General features: G+C 36.5%; 1 protein-coding gene across 1 annotated transcript in view; it reads right to left on the bottom strand.

Moving 5' to 3' along the window:
* tpk1 (thiamin pyrophosphokinase 1) overlaps nucleotides 1–22,808 on the bottom strand; it is a 73,028-nt gene that overhangs the window by 43,326 nt on the left and 6,894 nt on the right. Inside the window, exons 3-4 of the mRNA XM_008396156.2 lie at nucleotides 15,434–15,508; nucleotides 5,479–5,548 (exon numbers count right to left, since the gene is read on the bottom strand). Coding sequence (XP_008394378.1) covers nucleotides 5,479–5,548; nucleotides 15,434–15,508 — 145 coding nt within the window. The remainder of the gene's footprint in view (nucleotides 1–5,478; nucleotides 5,549–15,433; nucleotides 15,509–22,808) is intronic.

The raw sequence follows: 22,808 nt of genomic DNA, 5'->3' as shown, positions 1-22,808 counted from the left end.
CAGTTGGTAATCAACCTGGGAATCTGATCCCTCAAAACCATCTATATATCAAATATATTATTTGATATATAGATGAACTCTCCTGTTCTGGCTCTGTACATGATAGCGATGGTCAACAAAGCTGCAACCTCACTTTATACCAATAAGCTTCATATGCTTATTGAAGCTTCTGGGCAGATATTAAAGGTACATGACTCAGTTTTTGTTTGACTATAATGTAAATTGTTTACAAGTAAAAAGACAGAGTGCTTTCTGTTCCATCATCGAGTCGATTTATAATTTTTTGGGGCTTCCCTATGTATCCTCCTCTCTACTCTTCCGATAAATATGTTGTGTCTTCTTTGATAATTATTCAATCCCACGGTCTTACAGTTGTTATTTTGGGATTCAAATACAGAATCTGAAACTGAAAGAAATTGGATCATGAAATTTTGATCTTTCGTTTGTCCCTGTGCTGAGAAGCTTTTAACTCGCCTCCCTCAGGAGAGTTCTTCACTTATTTTCAACACCAGGATTACTTTAACTGCTGAGCGACTGACCACTCAAGTACCCCACACAACTCCACTTCATAAAACTAAAACAAACAGAACTCTTTCTGGTGTCCCCCTTCAGGACTCATTGTTCTTATGTTTGTTTTTAGTCCAAGAATAAATAATTCAACATTCACATAGATGCTAGCATTCATGTGTGTTCATGGTATGTTATTAGATTAGACTTTGGCAGAGACGATTCACTTGGCAGAACTCGTAATTCTTTGGGTATTTTTTGTAATTAGCCCCAGCAGCTCCATCATAAGCCTTTCCCTCCAACACTGCCTTGGTAATCAAATAGATAAGAGGAGGTGTGGCATCACTCTTTGTTTTGCTTGCTTTTTGGAATCCAATAACCACACGCAGCCAACATATTACCCTCTTTACAGCTGCAGCTCATATATCATGTTCTCTAAGTGCATCTATTAGTCATAATTTGGAAAAGAAGAGTTATAATTGTGTTTTTAGATTTTGTACACTAGTAATTTTAACAGGAAATGAAACGAAAGGATAGCACAAGACGTACAAACACTCACTGTAAATAGGAACCCAATCCTCTTTAAACAACACAAAAACGTCTACATTGATATAGATTAGTTCAAGAGACTAATGCTAGTTTGACACAACAGTGTATACAGTAGGTTACTTCAGTTTTCAGTAGGAAGCACAATGTCACACTAATTTTACTTTTAGATAAAGCCTCATCTAAGGGACCAATTGAACCAATAAGGTAGAACGTACAATGATGAATGTGAAAAACTGCAGCCAGTTGATGGATCAGTGACAAGCATTAACTACAGTTGTACAACACCGTCTATGGAGCAGAACACATGCCGACAAACTTACAATTTTTATTAAGTTATTCACAATAGTCGGGAGACGTTTTGCCGCATAAATCCCATATCTAATTTGTGCAGACGGATCACATGTTGCGAGTTTGAACAATGCACAAGGGAGTTTAACTATGAGTGTGGAATTAGAGATTGATTTTTCTTTCTGTTGGTAATTGTAATTGACGTCTGTGGCGCTTAATGGGTATGATCGCTCTAGAAAGGTACTTACTAAGCCCTTTTGTAAATGTATGCAGTTCAATAACATGTTATTCTTGGAACTTGTAAGTTACATTGCATTAGTATGTGTATCAAATACAAACCTGATCTTGCCTATTTCAAAGGGTTACCGTCTTGAAGGAAGATGACCTTGTATAATAATTCCAATACAACTTCATAATTCATAATTGCCCATCTAAAACAACACTTTTACAACCCAGCAAGCAGCGTTCTTTCAAACTTCAGTCGGCACCACACAATGTTTAGAGGTCCCTGCTTAATAGGTAAACAAATAAAGTATATTTGTCATTCAGCACATGAATGGCAAATGTGGTGCAAAGACAAACCAACAGCAAATCATTCTGAGATTTTTCTTCAGCTCTAACTCTCATGAAATAAGAAGCCTTGGGCTTGACGACTTCATTTGCTAAGGGTGACAGCATTATCTGCTCCAAGCCCTGATACATACACAATAATATGCTGACACAACTGTGCTCAGAAAGCCTCTTCCTCTCAGACTCGCGCTTAGTCAAATACTGACACAATCATATTCGCTTATGTTTGCAACTCCGTCAAACTGCGCACACACACACGCCCACAGCTGGAAGTGCTATAAACTCTGCCTGCACACAATTACCTCCTCTGACATTCAGGAAAGATCTCCTCCATGCTCATCCGTCTTTTGACTTATATCCTCAGAAGATTAGATAAAATGCACAAATTAGGCAAAATACTATTTTCATTTGAAGCTGGGATAATACTCGGTGACATTTACAGGAGGGCTTGAGGATGCAGCTCTAATGAAAAAGTTATGAGCTTCAATAAAAGCAAATTTAGCTCAGGTTCAGTACATGCAGTTAGCTTTGCATTGCTGTCACACAGTCGTTTTGCTAAAAAAGTAAAAATGATCGAAGAGATTTCTTTAAAAAAAAATGTGCATGGCATAGATTGCCATGCACATTTTTTCAATTCTGTCACCGCATACCAATTACACTAAAGTTACAATTATATTTCCATTTTAAAAGGCAGATAGATTTGCAATACTAGATTAAAGTGCTGAACATTTTTCCACAGTTTGCTTTTCAAAAGAGAAGATTGCACTTTGAGGGAACTCACAACTTAAAGAAATAAGTTATTTAGAAAAGAAGCACGTCTTTAAGTAGACATGAAAAAAATGAAAAATGAAAAATATCTTGGCTGAGTAAATACTCAAGAACAAAATTGTGCAGCACCTAAATAAAGTAAAAAAGAAACAAAAAAAACAACTCGAGATTGAAGAAGGCAAAAGTGTCAACAGGAAAACCACTAATCCATAATCTCAAATGCATAGTGTGAGTATGTTCTATCCTTTATACATATATATATATATATATATATATGCACTGAGCCAGACTTCTTAAATAATAAGCGGGGTGCAGTCTTTATCTGGTTCAAAAATATGCCATATTTATTTAACACCACCACAATGTGAAGTGGAATCATTGTCACTTGACTCATCGTGAAAGCAGAAAGCCTTAGCCTACAGCACACCCTCCACTCTACATCCCTAATGTCTACCATTAATGTTGTTTTGACAGAAAATTACGTGGCACCTTTCTTTTAACAGCGGGATGCCGTCCACCCACTCTGTTCTGGTGACAGCAGAACGCTCTGTGGAAACTGAGCAAGAATTTTTATTATCCTCTTTTTTTTTTTTTTGTTCCTACTTGAATATCCACAAACAGGCAACCATGGGGTCAAATGCACTCTTATCCACACTTCACTAATTAAGGCCATTATTATTTTCCCCCATAAGGCTTTCCATCATTTACTTTTTTTTGAAAGCATGTAATGCAGTAAATTTAAGTTATTTGGTTGTAAAAAAAATAACTTTCTCCTCATATGGAAATAACTTATAGCACACAGACTTTTTCTTTATAAAGTTGGGACTTAAAGAGAGTTAAAATTGATGTGTAAAGCTCTACAGCTATATTTCTGCAAATATTTCAGATGAAGGTAAAAATGTTGAACTAAATGCTCTCTAAATGCTGTGACCCTTTTTGTTTAGCATGCTTAAAGTACATACAGATATATACGTGCTTAAATTATGCATCAAAAGAAGCATTTCCTAGCAAAATACCCAGAAAAATATTACAATGGTGCTTCAGGTAATTAAAGTGGACCTCTCTTTAAGATTAGCACAAGGCACAAAGTGATTTCTGACCAGTAACTTCACATAATTGCACCTCTAATGATCTTAAATTGGGCCTCTTGATTGAGAGGTAAAAAGTGCGCACCGCTGTGGTGATTTCCACTATCGCTTCACAGCATCAAAAACTCTGGTTCAAATCTCAGCTGAATCCTTTTTTCCAGTGTTTTGAGTGGATGTTGTAAGTTCGCCCCAAGCAAGTGCCGACCTTCTCTAGGAAACGTGGCTTTTTTTCTTCAATCCCTAAATACAAGACCCTAAATATTACATGTATTGGTGATTTTATGTCTAAGAATATAGTTGAAAATTTATTTCAAACTGTACAAATTTAGAGGCAAATTTTCCATCACCAGAAATTTTTCCGCCGAAGGCATTCACAATGTCAAGGGTTTGCATTCTAATTGTCAGGATCCTGAATCATGACGGAATTGTCTATTTGACAGGGATTGGTTTATCAAAAATGAAAATACTTTGAAATAAAAACATGTTAATTGTTATTCACATAAACCAAAATCCCCAAATCTGGTTGTAGACTAAAAGTGAAAATGACTTAGACTGAAAAATGTTGGTTGAGCTTTGACTGCCAACTAATAATAAAGCCATTGCTATTGTCTTAACAAGAGTCATTTTCTACCACAAATTGCTCAAATATAATTGTCATTCAACTGAAAAAGCCATTTCTCAGTTTTATAATACGCAATTATACTTTCCGTGGTTAGAACACAATTATTCTAGAAAGCAATTGTCTGATGGCACTGCTTATGTGTTGAATTGCTGAAGAAAAATTGTGATTTCAAATAAAGTTCCAATAACTATATTTCTCCATTTATCATGTTAAACTTTTAGCCTTCAACATTTCTTGTTAAAATCCACAAGTACTGACAACATGGTTAACTTGTATACTTTTGTAATTTTAACTACTTATATATATTGGTGAACATACTATAAAAAATGATTAGAAGGTTGATCATTATTTTAGTATGTGCCTAGACATATTTACATTTTACAATATTTTATCAAGAACATTTCAGAACTTTATATTTCCATTGCAGATTCAATGATTACATAAATTTGATTGCTAAAATTTTTTTAAAAAAAGGACATAATTGTACTAAATAATGACACTTGGCAAACATGTCCTTACCTCCAAAGTCAACAGCTTCAAGTGGTTGTTACGGCTGTAGAATTGCAAGGACATGCACACAGTGAGACAAACACAGACACATCTAACATCCCATTCGCACCCTGATGAAAAGCACACACACTCCATGCTCACACTCTGGGTGTTAATGTGAAAGTCTCGACACTTCAGGGACCCAGTGATCCCCAGATCCATCTCTGTCCTGACAGCAGCCCTCCATTAGCCGTAAAAAAAAAATATAAATAAATAAATAAATAAATAAATGCTGCTGCAAATTGCCAACCTGTGCTACTTCATCAGAAACACACCCTGCACTCACGTACAAACGGGGCACATTTATTCACCTGGAGCACAGAAATCCATTAAACAATCATAGACATGCAGCCAGATAACGGTTTTAGATGCACAATGTGGTTTGGAAGCTGCCGCTGTTCATGTTTTCAGACATGCAGAGAGAAAAGCTTCTCCGCTTCCTGGCAGTTTTCCAAAACGCACGATTATGCACCAAGTTAGGCATGCGAGTCAAAACACTAATTAACTTATTCAAATGCGAAACTAAGGCTAACTCACTTGTCACGATCTCCAGCGGTGATGTTGTAAAGTTGATTGGCACCTCCATCAGCACATGCCCTCAAGAGAGCTGATGGGAAAAGAAAGACAAACAACAGTACAGTCTGTCAACTTGTGTGACTCAATGAGAAATTGCTGTAAACCTCATTGTAATTATTGTTAAAATACAAAACGCCTCTCATTGTTAGTCGCTTCAAAGCCAACAGTGGTACTCTTTGTCTTTGAAATTGGTTTTCACCTCAGGTGGCCTTTGAGTTAGTGTGCCCCTCAAGATATGTGGATTCAAGTAGTTAAAATGTGCACTGAGTGCACAGTCCGGATCAACATGTTTGATCTGGACTGTGTCAGGATGCCAGAGGACCTGCAGAAAATCCATGCATGCATTTGGAGAGAACACTGAGCACACAAAGTTCTTCGTCCCAAAAGCCAACCATGCGAAGCCCTCATCCTTTGATGATCAATAACCTTTGGACCTCAATAGAAGCCTCATTTAAAAGGAAAGAGTAGGGTTGCATAAAGTGAAGAAAATTTAATTTATACACACCATTAAGTGCTTTGAGATAAAATACTGGCATCATCCCAACCCTAAATATCCAGACAGAATACAATTACAAAAGCTTGAAGGGAGTAAAAGAAAGAATGTGTGATTAAATATTTGCATTAGCATGAACTATAATTAAAATGACAAAAACAGCAGCTAGATATTGCATGTTAACAAATTAACCGGCTGCTGTTATTTAAATGTACTCGATTAACAGATTACCATTGGGGGTTGCCACGCCTATCTGAAGAAAAAAGAAACACAACTTCTAACAGATTTCTGGTGTAGCACATTCAGCTTTACGTTGAGTCAGTAGAGAGAACACCAGCGATCATCTTAAAGAAGCAATTTATGTTGCCTGTTAATATGAGAAGGGTCACAAGGATCTTCCCACACTTTATAGAGTCCAAAATTCCACACCAAGGAAGATTGAAAGAGGGGGGAAAAAAAAGAAGACCGTTTGCCACAAAAAGAAAGTTCATCTTGCGGTCAGACTGTGCAATGCTCAGACAAATTCCAAAAGAACAATAACATAAAAAAATTGAGTCAGACTCCTGAGCATATTAAATGTTAAAAATTATATAATAAAAAAAAAAACAAGCTTCCAAAACCACATAAACAATTGATTGGACAGTGATGAAAAGATACAGCTATTGTGAAAAAAACACACAAAAAAAACCCAGTAATACAGGCGCTGCAGGTTTGATTTAAAGAGCTGCATCAGTGTTTACTGCTGTCTTTGTATCAACCTTAAAAATGAAATAATTATGAATATTATATATTTTCTTTTGTTTGTTTGCTACCTGCACAGCCACTTTAGCTTGCAATGCGACTTAACTGGTATAAATTACGTAATCAAAATATCAGACCAAATGTTTAACAGGTAAACTGGATCTAAATAGTATTATGCAGCAAAATAAGATATTAAGGATCAAAGGGTTTTTTGTGAATATAAGTTTGCCTTCCTCTGTTTTCTGATGCATAAAGGAAAGACATTGTACAACTTTGAATAATAAACTAGACGTAATGACAACTACGATTAATTGGAATGCATGTCTGATCAAATTTAAATAACTTTTTTATGAAGTTATGACATTTGTTGTGAACTATATAAATAAAGCGAATTAAACTGAATGTATTGCAACAGAGATTAGCTTTTCATGGAATAAAGTCATCAATAATTAAAACGAATAATTTTTAGACGTATTTTATGTATTGAACTTTAGAATCGACATTCTCGTCTCGCACCTAATTCACGACTGTTTGCTTTTCATTCCTATAAAAGGTTTCTTCCCAAACTCTACTTGTGGCTTTTGAATAAATCAATTTAATAAACAAATGGCATAACAATGCGCAATTTAAATGCTACTCCTTTAAAACCAACATCGGCATTGAAGACTTTTTAGCTGAATAAATAAACTTAATTCCATTATATTCAGTAAATGCATTGGGTTCAAATAAGGTTTAAATTAGCTAAAGTGCAATTGCTGCAAAATGATTAAAAGCAGTCCAAGCTGGCAGTTATTTTCAACTTCTGAAATGTTATTCATGATTAACTAAATTAGATGCAAACTATTTGCAAATGCATGCTCTTTCGTGGCTTCTGTTCTTCTCAAATTGAGTAGAAAGCCTATTTTTTAAGGCCCCCTTTCTGTTCGGGGCTGCTGTTGCGCACACTCGGGGAAACTTCAAAGAATCAGATGGTGTTCTCCGCTTGCACCTTGTTCAAAATTAAGTCATGAATGCACCAAAGAGACGGGCAACGCTTGTACGTTTGTTCCACTTTTGCCAGTTGGGTCCATCCCAAAGCCCTGATATAACTCTGCCATCTACATATATACATGTTCAGATACGTTTGATTATAATTTTTTTTATTTATTTTTAACTTTACTTTTAGAAAACCTACATTGACTGGATGTAATTTGAGGTGTTAATTAAGTCATCTCAAGCTGGTGTATTTAATTATCAAAACAACACAGGGGAAGACGCTTCCTGGCGACAAGAATGAAAAAAAATCACACTTCAAGAAGAACATATTTTGTTTCCAAATTTAAATAAATTATAAATATAAGTAATTCAATTAACCAGCAAGTGCTCTCAAAACAGACAAGATCTCAGAGTTACTGCTAAGCTTCACATATTCCACGCAAATGATATCACACTGAAGGCATAATTTCTCTTTAAAATATGTTAGGAAATTCATGTTTCTCTTCACACCAAAATTACATAACTCAATATTCCCAATATAGATTCAGGATATATTTTTGGTTTAGGATACTAGATTTAGTGAGGAGAAGGATTATTCATTCTTGTGGGGAATGGGTAGAGGAGTGAGAAGTCAAGCTGACTGTGACAAACAGGAAAAAGCTGTTAAAAGTGTGTTATTCCCAATCACGACTCGGCGTCTACGTTTTGTGTCAAGCAATGATTGGAATGTATGTAAATAAGTCATTATCTCTTACAGAGAGAAAAGGCTGAACAGAATTCAAATGATGACTTCTCAAAAAAACGGGCAACTTTTCCTCGAAGCCTGACGACAAAACATAAAGCCATCACTCGTAAGTTGTTTATAAGTTTGTGCACATGGACACGCAAACACACACAAACATCCAACAGCTTGAAAACTGTTCAAGGTCCTAGAAGACAAGCATGTTTGTGGCAATATAATGAGTATATGCTTAAAGATAAAATCCAAACCCAACATATTCTGAGACCCTGACCCTAAAGAAATAATTACAGTTCGCAAAACTCTACAGCTCTAAAAAAAAAAAAAAACTTGAATGGAGAATTTCAATGTTCTAACAAGTGTTGAATTCAGGAGTTTTCCCAGCAGCTTTTCGCAGGTTCCTTCTTCATCTGACATCAGAGTTACAACCTGCACATTACAAAAAGCAGGTTTAGCAGAAAAATCTCATCATTACAAATTGGTTTGCAGGGAGTTTTGTTTGAGAACTTTCTGTGTGTCATGCTGCTGGAGTCTCTGAGCTGATGCGAGACAGAAAAGGGGCAAAAAAAGAAGGCAACTCTTTACTTATCAGACATTGTGGCAAATTTGATAAAATATTCACTTTTAATAAACTACTTTTAATTTTAGTTTGATAAAAGTGAATCTTCTTTTCTCTGTTGTTGTGGTTTAGCTACAGATCGATGGAGAGGGAAAAGGCAACACTGTGCCTTTTTTTTTTTTTTTTTTGAAAAGTTAGGCTTGAAAAGTCGGGTGTGGTCAGCGTAAAATTCATGAAAAAATCCAGAAATGACTGTCCACTCAAAACCCTTCTTGCTACTGTGGAAAGAAACCTTAAAGTTGACTATTTGTGGTATCTGTAAGGGCTGTATTGATTATATCAGAGGAAGCACAGAGATATACGAGACGTGTTAAAAATAAACCATATTTTCCCTGACATGTCAAGACCTCCCTGCAGTTCATTCGGGCTGTAAAAGAGCAATAAAGACAGCCTGACTTTAAGTTTATAGCAGCAAAGGCAGTCTTTTATCCTTTTGAGTTTTCAACCTCTGTCTTTGAATACATTTGGTGGGTTTAAACAATCTTTTGGCCTAAAATTAAGGGCATATTTATGGTATAGTCTGTGCGATGACTACATTTTGCTGATGTTCTATATTTCTTTACATAAGTCTATAAATGCAGATCAAAATATGACTGTAATAATCTGTATTCTCTGTTATTGTCCAAGCAGTAGAAATACGTATTGCTCTTTTTTTCTATAAAAGCAATTAGATCATTAAATAACTATGATGCAATAGTATTTATGGTATTTTTACACTAGGACATAAATGTATTGGGAATCTTCTCCCAGCTCAAGTTCGATTCGGAATTCGTTTAATCAGTGTGTTTGGACATATGGAGGAGGAAGGTTTACACCAGTATGTTCTGTTTAAGATACCTTTCAATTTAGTAATGTTATACTATGAGAAAAAGAAGTGTGGTGTGGTTGAAGAACTGTTGGAAGAACTAGTAGTCTTCTAGTTTGACACAGCTGTTCTAAACACACTGTTAAGCCAGACAAATATTCATAAAGCATCTGCTTAATGTTCCTTTAAACTTTCCACAAGACTTGTGGGAGCTTTTGTCTTTCCAGATATCTTAATGTCCTGTTTGTCTTTATTACACTAAACGGCTAAAGTGGGTAATCTGAACTGGAGAAACATCAACCCTCCATCTGCACTCCATCCACAGGTGGTAAAATGCAATTACTGTCATTCCCTCACTGGAAAAAAATAAAAATAAAAATCCCGTTGGTTGTTTTGGCATAGTTCTTCCATTTCTGTTTCACACATTTGAATTAAGCATGCACGACAGAAATTCAAAACAGAGGATAATAGCCATTAGAAGGGAGATTAAAACAGTTGGGGAAATGTAGGAGAAATTTGTTTTAATGCCACCTTACATCCGAGTGTCTATGTGGATTTCCTTTTGACACAAACAACCCAGCTAAGCACTGCTACCACATGACTGACATCTACAAGTGTTATATGCTAGAACGTTCCTCAGCGGCTCGACTTTGCAGCATAAAGGGTTTTAGAGATCTGTTGGCACCTTCCTGTTTGACATCAAAGGGCAGTTGGAGGTAAAAACTCTTTAGCAACAATAAAAAAAATACTTTGCAATTATAATTCTTTTAATCATAAAACTCCTGACGACAAAATGATACGGAGCTGTGCTGGAAATGCAGCTCCAGTCAAGAGCAATGACCTTGTAAGTAAACTACCCATTGTAATCCCTTCCCAGCAGGTTTAAGAACCAGCTACTCCTGTCACTCACAGCTGAATGATAGATAATACACTTCCTCACACTCCGCTGAGCCCTTTAAGTGCTTTCATTTATGCCGCTGTTGAGTTGCAGAAAAGGTAAGTGTACACAACAACATGGTGACTGTGGAGCAGGCCTGTATTGATGAGGTTCGGGGGGAAGATTAAAACCTGTCAAGTGGGGGCTTAAGCACAGAGCATGAGAGGGCAAACAGTCACAAAAAAGATCCCGGTCCTTAGCATCATGTGTGATGTCCTCCCTTCATCTTTCGGCTCACCTCTCTGCCCCTCCGTCTGTCACCTTGCCTCCCAGATCCAACATGATTTCTACACTGTTCCCCACACTTGATTGATCTCCTGCACAAATATTTCATTTTCTTTCTTTCTAGCTCCACTCTGTTGCTTTGCAAAGCCAGCAGGATTCTTTCGGTCCTTCTTACTCGAGATGACCCAATTCCACCAACTCATTCTTGCTGCGGCAGCCTTGCTGGAATTAGAGCTTTAGCTGCGGTTTGCTGTCAATCCTTGCAAAGATTTTCTTTTCAAACTCCCGATACATTTATTAATGCTGTTCGGCATGTTTTCAAGCGTGTTGTGCAGGAAGAACATCTGCTTTTTGTTCCCAGCAACTTATCACTTCGGCTGACTGGCACGGCTTGCAGGTGCGGTGCCGTTCTCAGACTTCAACAAGGTTATTAGTATCAATAAATGATAAACCGAGGCACTTGTAATCAACGCAGGCACATTTTTGTTTGCTTCGCTGCAATAACCACCAGCGCTGATTGCGTTATTGAACTCCTTGTTTGCGGTGTTGCGCAATGAGTCGATGAAGCTTCTTAGAGTAGGTAAATGGGGGAGTGATTTAGTGAGCAAGTGAATGAGTGGATGACTGATGGTCTAGACGAGAGAGGGGGTGCGTGATTGAGATAAGCCGCTTGATCCGACTTAACAACATCACACTCTTGAGTTTCCCTTTGATCATCGTTGGCAGCCTGTATCACTCCGGTGCTCCCTGCTGCTTCACCTCTCCCACAGGTAAAGAGTCGGGGCCCGAGGGGCCGCAGATCAGAAGACCTGAGAATCAGCCGTGTTTATTTGTGGTAGAACTGCGTATTTCAAGATGGCTATGATGCCTCCAGGTGAACAACCATCAGGAGAGTGACGCGCCATAAGACACGCTCGTGTGCAGCGTGACATCTGCTTATCACATAAACTCCATTAAAAATACATAAGCAGGGAAAGATATACTTGCTACAAGCGTGTTTACAATCCAACATGAAGAGATCTGGGATCTGTCCATCACACGTAGCCATCAACCCGTCAAAACTTCTTACACAAGTCCCATGCGCATGGCCGCCTACAGCAAATTTAATTAAGAAAGCCTTCCATGTTTTGAGATCCAGAATACAGAATTGCTTGTGACTTCAGAAACCCCCAAAAGTGTCTGTGAAGCTTTCTCTCTAAAGTCAAACACACCAGGAGGGGGCAAACTGCTCTGTGACAGCATCAAGCTATATCATGCTGACAAAGTACATCTATTGCTTGGTTTAAAAATTTCAGTAAGATTAATTAATTATTTTCTTGTGAAATGTCAAAGGAAGAAAATAATGACGAATTTTGGCTCTTGGAAAACTTCTTACATCTAGCCAGACATAGTTTGTTTGGGCCATAACCTACATACTGTAGACTTTGAAATTCAACACTGAATGTCAACAAATCAAAAGAAGGATACGAAAAATTGTAAGCACAATTGTTTTTTCTGGCGTATTACAGTGAAATAAAACTTTGAAAAACAAGGAGCATTACTGAGAAACAAACAGACCTTCTTTAAGATGAAAACTATTGAGTAGATCATGCTTCGGGTTTGTGGTTGAACCTTTTAAGAGTTAATTAAATTTTAACAGCAGGATAATAATGATTAAGACACTTCAAAAACCACAATGTGTCACTTTAAGAGGATAAAGTCAAAAGGAGAACTGAAGAATTCCCAATCTCTGACATAATTGCCATTAGAAGAAAGATCTAAGAGGAATATTGTGCAGGTTTATAACAATTTATCAGAAGGTTCATACCTCCCAATTAGACCAAATAGTTAAGTTAGATTAAATATTTGGGGGGTGGGGGGACACTTACTGTCTTGATAGTTTTTAATTTTTATCAAAGTTTTCTTTCAGTCCTTGATTGATCTGTGCTGGAATGTTTGATTTCCCCCATTTAAGAATTGTTAAATGTCTTCCTTAACCGACTTACAGAAATTCAAAACAATCTTTATCTCAAAGAGCAGAAAACATTTAGCATGAAACAGGATGATGTGATTTTCTTTGTCGAATGCTACGAAATGTTCTGCAAAGGTTGTCTCATGTCAAGCCAATGTCGAAGAAAGTGTGACATTGCACGGCTGAGATGGAGAGGGCTTAGGTGCCGCTCAGGTTTTCGCTCAGACGATAAGAATATCAAAGACATGTTCATTAAAATTCAATCAGAAGTGGTTTCTATTGGCTTTAATCAAACTTTGTCTTCAAAGTTAAGTTTGTTTATGAAACACCTTGCCAAATAAATCTTTGTTGGTTCCATTTTCATAAATTATAATGGATTGCTTAATTGATGTTCCATGGCCTTGACATCCAAATAACCTGATTCAGGTCACTTCTCTGTGTATTGCTCCTTTTGCAATGAATAAAAAAAAATTAAAAAACTGTCAGTCTCATTTTAATTTGCATACATTTTCTGTTTGGTGCATTTTTAGATGTAATTAGTAGATTAAAACAAAAATTAATTTGCAGAACATAGGTTAAAATGGCATTTAATATTTTGTATCCTTAATACAATACAGGCAAGGAGATTTGGATGTTCCTTTGCTCAAAACAAATATACACTTATTCATTGTTTTTATAAAGTCTTATAACTTCTCTGTTCCCAATTAATGGTTTCAGAGTGCACGTGGAAGCTAATTATACTATGTGGTTGCCACAAAAAAAAAAGTAGTGAGATTCAAATACACCCAGCAAACTTGATGTCAGCAGGGTTCTTATGCATGTTCTGTAGCAGAGTCACCAAAATGCCCTTGGGCTTAACAAGTATTCAGTGATTGCAAAAGTGAAGCCATTCAGTCACTTCATACTGCACCAATTACAGTATGCCTAATGTGATTGTAAAGCCCCTGTCTTAAATATAGTTTTTCCCTCATTTTTGTAGCCATGTATTGCTGTTTCGTCCCCTTTGCTTCTATCCCATACCTGTAAAATAACTCCTTTATATTAACCTGGAAGAAAACATTTCACTCTATGAAATACTAAACTATCTTAAAGTAATTTATCATTAGGATGCTGATTATGAGTTTATTTGCCAATCATTTCCTATTGCAAGATTGGACATGGCAGCATATTGTACAGCATTACTCCTGGTGAAACCAAAACAATTAAGAGAAACCTCCTGCTTATGAATGTCATCATCTGTGACAGAAACTCCTTTTGTTACAGCAGAAAATGACAGGATTATAGAGAATGACTTCAGATCACCGGCTGTCAGAGCGTTTAGGAAAAACTTCCCCCGGAGAGGCTACAAATTGACAGAAAAATTATAGAAGCTAACAAAACAAAACCTTGAAAGTACAAAATGGCAAAGAGACCAAACATCACAGGTGTAGGTTACTTACACCTGTGATGGTGTAAGTATCCTACACCATCACAGGTGTGATGACATAAGTCATAACACACTTATGTCTGATATCAATAAGTTATCAACAACTTATTGACAGACATAGATTATATACTATTATTGAAGAAATCACTAAAATTTAAAGGTCAAACAGACATTTATTATCTTCTAACAAACCAGGAAAATAAAAATGCAACTCTGAATAACAACTGTTCTACAAAAAGTCACCAAATGTCATGAAGTAATAACAGACAATAAAATAACTTGCATTCCTTATTCAAGTTTGGAGCCAAATATGATCTTGAGCTATTTATTTGTGTGGAGTAAATTTTTTTTGTTTGTTTTATTTTTTAGAAAACCTCAGGTTCAGAAAGACAACAAACATGTCAAAGTAAGACATTTCCAAATTGAATTTGTTTTTTACTTTTAATTTATTTTTAAACGCAAACATATTTACAAGGGGAAAGGAATCATTAAGTTAACCTTTCACTGTTTGTAATCTGGCTAACAGTTCTGTAGCACGCTGCATCCTCAATCAGCTCAGTCGTTAAATTCCGTATAATTACCATTCATCTGAGGCATTTTCTTAGCAATTTGCAGATATAACGAGCACCATATGGTTGTGATTGGGCCGCATTGAGATGGAGCAGTTAGACACATCACATGTCTGCGGTTTTACACTCAGCTTGTCCAACAGGTGTTTAAAAAATTATGGATTTTAAAGCAGCTAAGGATAACGAGCAAATCTGTCTTCAGCTTAACCTAAAGTCAACTTTGTTCTTCCGCTGTGCAACTTTTAAAATCCACAGCGCCGGCAGTCTGAAAGTCGATACAAAGCACTTTCACTATAGGTGAGAGAGGGAGAGAGAGAAAGCGTAGTTTCACAAAAAATTTTAAGGAATACATTGTCTCTTCAAACCGATCTAACTAATACAAATTTGTGAAAAAAAGTCTTGTCCGATCTGTGTTTGTGACGTTTGAGCTACATACCTTTACCCCAGAGGGTGTGTAGGTGCTCCTTATCAATGGGCTGGTTCAGAATGATCAGACAAATCCTCTGTTTGCCTGAGGTAGAAAAACAGGGAAAATAATCAGAGGTACACTTATGAGATGGGAGCTCATTGAAGAGAATGGAACAAAAAAACATTGTTATATCCTTATTTTTAGTTTTAAGATAAGTTTTGAATGCTAACTGGAAATTATTTGAGCAGACAAGGGAACCAGAAATAGACATTGCATAACGAGGTACAAATCAACTTTTAGAAGATAATGAAATAAAAAAAATAAATCTACAAGAAACATCTCAAAGTCAGCTTTATTTTCAGCAGAGTTCAAAATGTTTTCAATTAGATCTAATTTAGGTTATCCAAAGTTAACCTAAATTGCCCATTGAGTATCCAGTTTAAGCAATAACTTGTAGTAACTACAGTACTTTCATTCTCCTTGACCACGGTTGCAATTAACACCAAAGTCCTTATCATTTGTCAAAAACGAAGGCGAATCTGTGTGCACATCTGCTTGAACACATTTAATCCAGTCTCATCTGAATACCCTGACCTTGGTCATGCACCAGCTGTGGCTACGTGACCAGAAAAAGCACTTTGAAAATTGTAAAACAGGACTTGTCATCTGCATCTTTCTCTCTCTTATCAGTGTTCCACCTTGTTTCTTTGTCAAAGTCTCCGTCTCAAAGCGCAGGAATTTATTTATTCCCTCAAGCCCTCATCAATCTGCTTTTAGCTTCCCCTCTGCTCTACTGCTAATGCAGATCCCCTGACTAGTACTTTAGAATTGTAACCTATCTGCAGGAGGGGCAAAAAGTCTGCATTTATTGACAAAGTAAAGGAAGAGCTGCATGGAAAAGCCTTAATGGACCATATATCAAAGCATAACCTTTTTCACCTTGCCTTTAAACTTTTCATTCCTTATTCAGTTATCTTCTCCACTTGTCTGCACTTAAGAGTGATTTCTTATTCATTTTTAAAGTCAACTTCAAAACCAATGGCAAATGCCACATTCAAATACAGGCCACATGTTACTTCCTCAAAATTGGATCTACAGGTCTGATCAGAAGTTTGGCAAGAAAGTCTTGCTAAAATGAGGCTTTCAATATGCAGTCAGGCTATCCTCTTACCAAGGTTTGGAATATATAACTTTGACATTTTTACGGGACAGAAGATTTCACATTTTGAATACAACTATGCAAACACATCTTTACCAGTGTTCCATTGTGTTTGGAACACTGGTAAAGTGTCCAATGTCCAAGTCCAATGTGTTATTGGACACTGAGCAGCGTATAAGTTTCAACCATGTGACCCAAACTGCTAACATTGGGTGTGTTGTTAATGAACAGCCCAGGAACTATCTAGAACAAAGCCAAATGAACAAAATGGTGGTAACACAAATTTGTAAAAAGGCACCAGTGCTCTTTAAAGTTTGTTTAAAGCATTAGCCACATCCATGTAGTGATTAGGACAATGATGACTGACTAGCAATGAACTCTGTTTGGGTATGGCATCCCACAGCAGTGGGTGACCATTCTGGTGACCAACAAAATGAGGAAGTGCCATGCTCTTTTGACTCTGTATGATTTTTCCATGCATTACTGAGCCTCCTGTTTGTAAATGAAGCAAAGTTTTAATTGCCTACGTGCCTCAATTCTTCAATCATCCAATCCAATGAATAAAATAAACAGGCTTTCCACATTTCTTCCAGAACTAACACACATGCCAGTGATGAAAGTGTGTGAAATTCTTATCTGAACTTTATGCAAAGTCAACACTCATTAGTGTACAATGATGCTAGAATGTTTGCAAAGAAACTTTTCATGCCAATGGTGCCGAAGCTTGACAAAAATAGCAAAGAAAGAGAAGACACATATCAGATATATTTCAGATTTTATAAAATTCTAAAAGAAAAATTATTCAAGAAAACAATGAAACTCTCTTTTTGGTTTCGTACATTCAAATGTAAAGAATTTATCTAATCCTCACAGAGAATAGTTGAAAATACATCCCGTTTTGACATTGTTGCAAAGGTGAGTTTAATATTCTTATAAAGTTTACATCACTGGAAGGTCACTTTAAATACAAAAGTCAACACCTCACAGGAATGGTAAAAGAAAGAGAATGAAAAGTAGAATAAACAGGTAAAGGAAGAGAAAGGAGGACACAGGGAGGGATAGGTAAGAAGGATAAGAAGGAGGAGCACATTTGTCAATCTTGTGTCCTAATTGGCTCCCAGTGTACAGAGAACAAAAGACAAACTCAACCAACCGTGACTTTTCAGATAACCCTTTGTCACATAAGCATTCGCCTCCCATACATACACTAGCGCCCACAGGAGGAAATGTGTGGCCTTTAAGACTATGTCTTCAAAGAAATGTCACCTTGAGATTCTTCTAAAAGTGCCAAACGGCATAAATAACTCAGAAAACAAAGCCGCACACACACATGCACACAGAAATTCAACAAATAAGAAAGCATCTACTCAAGGAATTGCCATTTGTGATTAAGATTAAATAATAGTCCGTTTTATACTTTAGGGATGGAACAATACATGGGATGACAACCTTTTCTCCAAGCAGAGCTGAAGCTGTTTGATTCAGAAAGTTAAAACTGAAGCAATGCGATCAAGAGCGGAAATTGCCACCGCCATTATCACACGTCAGGATGTGGGTAAATTTGATTAATTCGACAGGTCTCAGTGAAAGTTGTGCAATTTACCAAATGTTTCTGAGCTGCTAGTTAACAGCTGCGTTTGCCAGTAGCAGTTTAACAACGACTGAGTAGCATTGAAGGTTGGGCTATTTTTGTTTGTTTGTTGTTTTACTTTAATGAGCATTAAAAATTTAAGTTACATGGTTTGTTTTCTGGTTTTTGACAAGAGAAATGATTCAGTGTTGGGATGATCTTGATTCGGATGTTTTAAAGTTATTTTTCAGCTGATCTATAGTTATGGCTGATGCTTCATTTATGACTATTCAAGTCAAAAGTATTAATATTTCTTCTTCTATATCAACACATTACATCTTGAACCGAATGTAGAGAGAGACATGCAGAAAACTGCCGAAAACACCAAATACATCCAATATATGACTTTTGTGTTCTGGGTAACAAGTTAATGTGAAGTGCTTCCACCCTTATTTATGAAATAAAAGAAAATAATTTTGAAATAAAAAAGATTTGCCCAATTAATACTCAAAATCTTATCTAGCTTTGTCCTCAATCTTCCCCAATTACATCCCTAATGGAAAATCACTCGTTTTTTTCAGCATTTGCATGACCACATAACATGCCTCACAGAACAAGTCACAATTTAAAACCATTAATGTTGGATTATCAATTTGTGACAAAAGAGTACAAAAATGAGAATCAAACAGAAAAACTGTGACCTAATACAAACAAACTGCGCCAAACCTTGGATTTTGTGAACCACTTCTGTTACAGTTATGCTGACTAATGATTTTATTTACGGTTTATTAAAAATCTTCACATCTTCACATTAGTTCTAGCCAATTATTCTCATGCAGAGCACAGCAGAAAACTAACTAATGATACGAAAAATGTCAACACTTCAAATGTTACCATGCAACAACATCCGAGATGAAAACATTTCATCTCAGATATTGATGCATCTCAGAAAACATTTTTATACTGTACATACTGAAGAAATGACAGTAACTATGGTCCATTGACAAAATTTAATAAGTCAAATAAAATTATTTCCATCGCAAGCTAGTTAAATTTTGTTTGAGAACTTGAAAACTTGAGTTGAGATTGAGTTTTTAAAGAATAACTTCTAAATTGGGATGAAGCTCATTGTGGTTTTCTCCAGACTATGACAAAGAGGGTGGATGAACAGACCATCATCATAGTGTGCATCTCCCATTAGCCATGCTGCTGAGCAGAAAAATAAATGTCTGAGGTAGAAATGCATGATGAGAAACTCCATGTGCATAGCAATAATGTTAGACATAAACAATGTTTGACCTTTCAGATGTTTTTTTTATTACAAGAGTCACCCGCTGCTTCAGCATCTGATTCACAGCCAGCTGCAGTGTAAGTGTCAAGTTTACCAAAACAACTTGTAGATTTAAAGAGCTGCTAAAACGATAGTGAAATGATCATCATCTTTTCATGAATATAAAGTCCCTCATATAGAATGTCAAGAAAAGCAAATCCAACACAGAACCAGTAAACATATTACTCATCAGCCTGAAAGCTATGAAAAAAGCTGGCATGTGTCCTGAATTTTGTTTTCCTTTTACCAAACTATCTCCAACAAACACAGGCAAGTTGGATGTTTACTCTTCTATTCCTTTATCTGCTGGGCTTTGTCTATTGTAAAACAAAAACAACAACACCTAAAATGTCATGTGACAATGTAGTACTGTAAAGCTAAAAATAATTTAGACTAGATTATGCCAGACTGGAAACAAAAAGCTGCGCGTGTGGTTTTTCACACTCTTAAGAACAGTTTTAGACCTAAGAAACTGAATAACGAATGCCAGCATGCAAAAACAAAATGACTCATAACTCAACAGTTCCTTTCTTCACACAACCTCTAGCAGTGCTTTTTACGGGTAGATGTGCACACTGGGATTTTAAAATATAGACATCCAAGAGGTGCTTTTATATTTCCTTCTGAGAGTTGCGTGTACTTCCTGAAAGAGGGAAAACCTTGGAAGCCTTAGAAATTCCTTCCAAACTGATCTAATGGGGGGGAAATGCATTTCATAGCATGGTGGAAGTGGTGAAAAAATATTTTAATAGTGCAGGGAACTGAAAACCTATTTAATCTTTAATAGCAAACACAACTAATGTGTGAGTGCTAAAGGTAACTTATTTATACATGCTTGGATAAATATTTTTCAGTCTTTGAGATCCTCTCAGACTTACCCTTGTGAGAAATTCCTCAAAACCAACAAGTTCAAGTAAACACATCATTCACAAGACGGTCCAAGAGCTGCTAATATTTTCTTTACAGAAATGGATGCATTTTTTTGCAACATCAATACTCATTTGTGTGCCTAATTTGCAAGCTGAATGCAAAAAAGGAAATCAGGAATGATTCTGTTTGGCACAAATTACACACGAGGAAAAATGTCAAGTATATAACATATGCTTAATTCACACTCAAGTTGACACTCGTCTCACATTGCACTTTAATTTTTTTCCCCATTCCAAAAAGAAAGACGGAAAAAAAACTCATTACCTGATAACACTGCACCATAAAAAGAAGGCTGTGCATAGAGAACCAGATGGAACAGAGGAAGTGAGAAACTAATTAATTCCAAGACATTTTTTTTTCTGAGCAGCACTCTTCCTTTATTGTGCAATGTGCAAAAGCAACGGTCACACAGCATGATTAGGGAGCCATCGTTTCATTTGAAGCACTGAAGTTGTTGCACCATTCGAAAGTAACAGTTGGATGATAACCCTGTGGAGCCTAACAATACCAAAATTATGTTTCAAAACTGTTTCACAAGGTTAATGACTTTAATCACATTGAATTGTAACAGCTACTGATTTAACTACAGCTTACAATCTTTGGTGTGACTCTATTGGGAGGCTACATCCAAACTTTGAAGCATTTGCACACTTGAGGACATCTGTTGTCCACGGCCCTCTTCAGCTGATCACCTCCGTAGTGCCTGATGCTAAAAATATCATGTTTTGTTCTGTGCATAGCGATGTGCAATATTGTTTCTGTGCAAAACATATATTTTTGGAATTGTGAAACAAATTTCAACTTTTGTCGGACGATGATTTCTTACACGGCTTATGGAGATTTTAGATGGGCCTTCAGGTTTTATTTGGCAAATAAAAACTATATAGACATAGATAAAATTACAGAGATGGTTGCCACATACAAACAGTCCCTGTTAAAAAAAAATCCTGCAACTCCGAGGGGTTTAATGGCTCAGTTGGTAGAGCGAGCGCACCATTTGAAGGGCCCGCAGTCCTAAATGCGCCCTGGGTTTCATTCTCTGTCTCGGGCCATTTGCTGCATGTCTTCTATCTTCTTCCTTCCTGTCCATTACCTGTTCAATAAAGGCCACTAAAAAGTAACAAAACAAAAATCCTGCAACTGCTTCAATATTGCTGTCAGCCTCCTGGGAGCCTCCCTGGCCATTTGCTAACTTGTCTTTCCAATAACGACCAGTTCTTATATTGTCATTATTTCCCCATGTTTTCTAAAATTATTTACGACTGCTTTCATTGTTCCATAGTATCTAAATAACACTAACATTGTGTATCTTTCTAAAATACAATATCACACTAAACCTCTGTGTAGCCTCTCTGCAGACTTTAGATTTTTGTAAAGAATGCCAATGGTTGGTTAAAGGCTGTGCACATTTATGCCACCAGGTCAGTACACCTCGTCACTGTTTACATTTTACCCCCAAAACAGATTTGCTTTTTTCTTTTTCAGATGAATTCCACAAGATAAATTTTACAGTTGACTAATCGTGGACATATTTTATAAATGCAAGAAACTGCTAGCACTACTGAGTAATTTCAGAGTAAGTGCACTCTGTCCACAATAAAAGATTAAGAAATAGTGTCCCTAAATACCTAACAATACTTTTTTTCTAATAAAGGTGACAGAAAAGCAATTTTATACAAAAGAGTTGGTTATTTTATCTTCACCAGTTAAGCAGGTTCTTTAGTAATTACCAAGTCAAGTGACATTTGTTTGCTGAGAACTCAAAATAAACAGCAAGATAAATTACCAAGGCAGTGAAATCAGGCTGGAGGAACAAAACAGTTATTGAGAGGCATTTGGTACGCTGAAAACCAAGAAAATAAGCAAATGACACAAGAGCAGTTTATCTCAGACTGACAGCTTGAAAACAATTATTTTAAAACTTTAGAATGACTCACAGTCTGAAGCACACTCTATCAAAAATTTGAAACTTTTGTAGAACCACTGTACTATTCTTGCCAATGATGATACAGGCTTGGTCATATTTGCAGAATGAATACCAATCAACTGCTGCAGGGACTATGCAGGGACTAAAACGGCGACTATGAGCTGTAAGCACTGAAGGATTAATTCTGAAGTAGAAAGCAAACCTGCACTTTGACACCTTGACTTTATTCAAGTTCATATACCATAGCAAAATAGCATAGACAGGACCCAAAATAGCATATTTGTTGCAAGGACGACTCTATTCAGTCACCAGCTTTGGACAAAATAACTGAAAATCATTCATTCACTCAAGTTTCCATTAGAACAAGACCAAAAGGGTGTTTTGATGGAAGTCAATGGGTTTATTCTGTTCTGTCAAACACTGTAAAGTTGATTGCAAAGCAGCAACTTCTAGGTTTTTTACATGTAATTTGAAGTTATGTATCCA

The sequence above is a fragment of the Poecilia reticulata genome, linkage group LG20, assembly GCF_000633615.1.
Source record: "Poecilia reticulata strain Guanapo linkage group LG20, Guppy_female_1.0+MT, whole genome shotgun sequence".
NCBI lineage: Eukaryota > Metazoa > Chordata > Actinopteri > Cyprinodontiformes > Poeciliidae > Poecilia > Poecilia reticulata.
Note: the sequence above shows the minus strand (reverse complement) of the source record. Positions and strands in the feature narration are given on the sequence as shown.